Consider the following 2040-nt stretch of genomic DNA (forward strand, 5'->3'; position numbering starts at 1 on the left):
TTGTCATAGATTCGAAAATTGTTGAACCGTTGGAACTTCTTCATATTGACCTCTGTGGACCTTCAACTATTAAAGCACTCAACAAGAAACGATCCATTTTGATTATTGTTGATGATTTTTCACGATTCACTTGGGTGTATTTTCTCAGGTTAAAATCTGAAGTCGATCAAAAAATGATCGGATTTATCAAGAAAATTGAGACGAGTCTAAAGAAGAAAGTTCGAAAAATTAAAAGTGATAATGGTTCCGAGTTTAAAAACAAAGTGTTTGATTCGTTCTTAATTAAGAAAGGATTTTTTCATAATTTCTCATGACCATATACACCACAACAAAATGGTGTGGTTGAAAGGAGGAATAGGTCTCTTTGCGAAGCAGCAAGAACAATGTTGACATATGTGAATCTTCCTCAATATCTATGGGCAGAAGCAGTTTCGACAGCATGTTTTATTCAGAATCGATCCTTTATTCATCGTCATTTTAATATAACTCCGTATGAAATCATAAATAACCGAAAGCCTAATGTCAAATACTTTCATGTGTTTGGTTGCAGGTGTTTTATCATGAATCTTAAAGATAATTTTTCAAAATTTGAAGTTAAGGCTAATGAAGGAATATTTTTGGGATATTCAAATAATTCGGTTGCATACAGAGTGTTGAATAAGCGAACAAGAAAAGCTGAAGAAACGTTTAACCTTACTTTTGATGATTACTATGCGAAACAAGTTGAAAAATGTTTCGAAGACAAACCAATTCTTACTAAATCAAATGATGAGTATGAAAGTTATAATTCATCTGATTTTGATTATGATTTAATTTTTGGTGTTCTAGATAGGGCTGCAGATGCTGAAGTCAATGTTGTAGATAATCATTCTCCTGAAACTTTGAAACATACTGATGATTCGACAATCACATCAGATACAACTGCTAATGGAGAAAGTATGCTAGATGCACATGTGGAGGGGGAGCACTTGAATATACCCTCAAATGTTGAGGGGCAGAATCCTTTTGAGGGGGGAGAAGATCAGGTTGAATGATGTTTTCGAGGGGGAGCATCAAAATGACAATTATGTTGAGAGGGAGCATAATGATACTGAAACCATTAATCTTGATCAAAATGATGAATTTCATGAACTAAATGATAATTTTTCTGTTACAGGGTCCGAAAATGAAGAAATATACGAAGATGCACCATTGGATTTTTATCCAGCATATCCACCACTAGAAAAATGGACTAGAAATCATCCAAAAGAACAAGTCATTGGGAATCCACAAGATGGTGTTTTGACTAAAGCTCAAATCCGTGCGAAGAATGAGGTACTGAATACTCATCAGGAATTTTTCAAGTTTAATGTTTTTATTTCCAAAATAGAACCAAACTCAATGTAAATTGCAACGGAACACTCTGACTGGGTTGTTGCTATGCAATCCGAACTTGCTGAATTTGATCGAAATAAGGTTTAGAGACTAATTGCTAAGCCAAAGATGTTTCGATAGTTGGATTAAAAAGGATTTTCAAAAATAAAACAGACAAAGATGGTAATATTGTTCGAAATAAAGCAAGGCTTGTAGTAAAAGGTTATTCGCAACGAGAAGGAATAAAGTATAAAGAAACCTTTGCCCCTGTCGCAAGACTCGAGGCAGTTCGAATATTTTTGGACTATGCAACTCATAAAGACTTTGATGTTTATCAAATGGATGTGAAATGTGCATTTTTGAATGGAGAACTGGAAGAGACAATTTATGTGGAACAACCTCCAGGTTTTGTTAATGAAGAAGTCATTTACTCAAATCTTGGAGATTCCTAATTCTCCTCCATTCTTTCAACCTTCCAGTGCTCAGATTTTGTTCATGTTCAACGAGATGGGTCATTAACCACCACTCGTCAAGATCAATCACTTCAAGAAGTCCAGTCTACCTTGTATCTGGAATTTCTTTGTTGGGATATACTTTTGTTGCTTAACTGCGCAAAGTGTAGGGCTTGGCAAGGGAAGAATGGAAGTTTATGCTATGATAGCATGATTGTATTATGATTTGAATGTG

General features: G+C 34.8%; 1 protein-coding gene across 1 annotated transcript; it reads left to right on the forward strand.

The window, feature by feature from the left end:
* Window positions 1-383: 383 nt before the first annotated feature.
* On the forward strand, window positions 384-1805 carry LOC145065608 (uncharacterized). Its single transcript, XM_079012637.1, has 5 exons — window positions 384-550; window positions 650-936; window positions 1157-1254; window positions 1370-1382; window positions 1528-1805. Exons 1-5 carry the CDS (start codon window positions 384-386, stop codon window positions 1803-1805), a joined length of 843 nt encoding a protein of 280 aa, XP_078868763.1.
* Window positions 1806-2040: the final 235 nt, after the last annotated feature.

The sequence above is a fragment of the Lactuca serriola genome, chromosome 8 (genome assembly GCF_051521515.1).
Source record: "Lactuca serriola cultivar US96UC23 chromosome 8, Lser_US96UC23_V15, whole genome shotgun sequence".
NCBI lineage: Eukaryota > Viridiplantae > Streptophyta > Magnoliopsida > Asterales > Asteraceae > Lactuca > Lactuca serriola.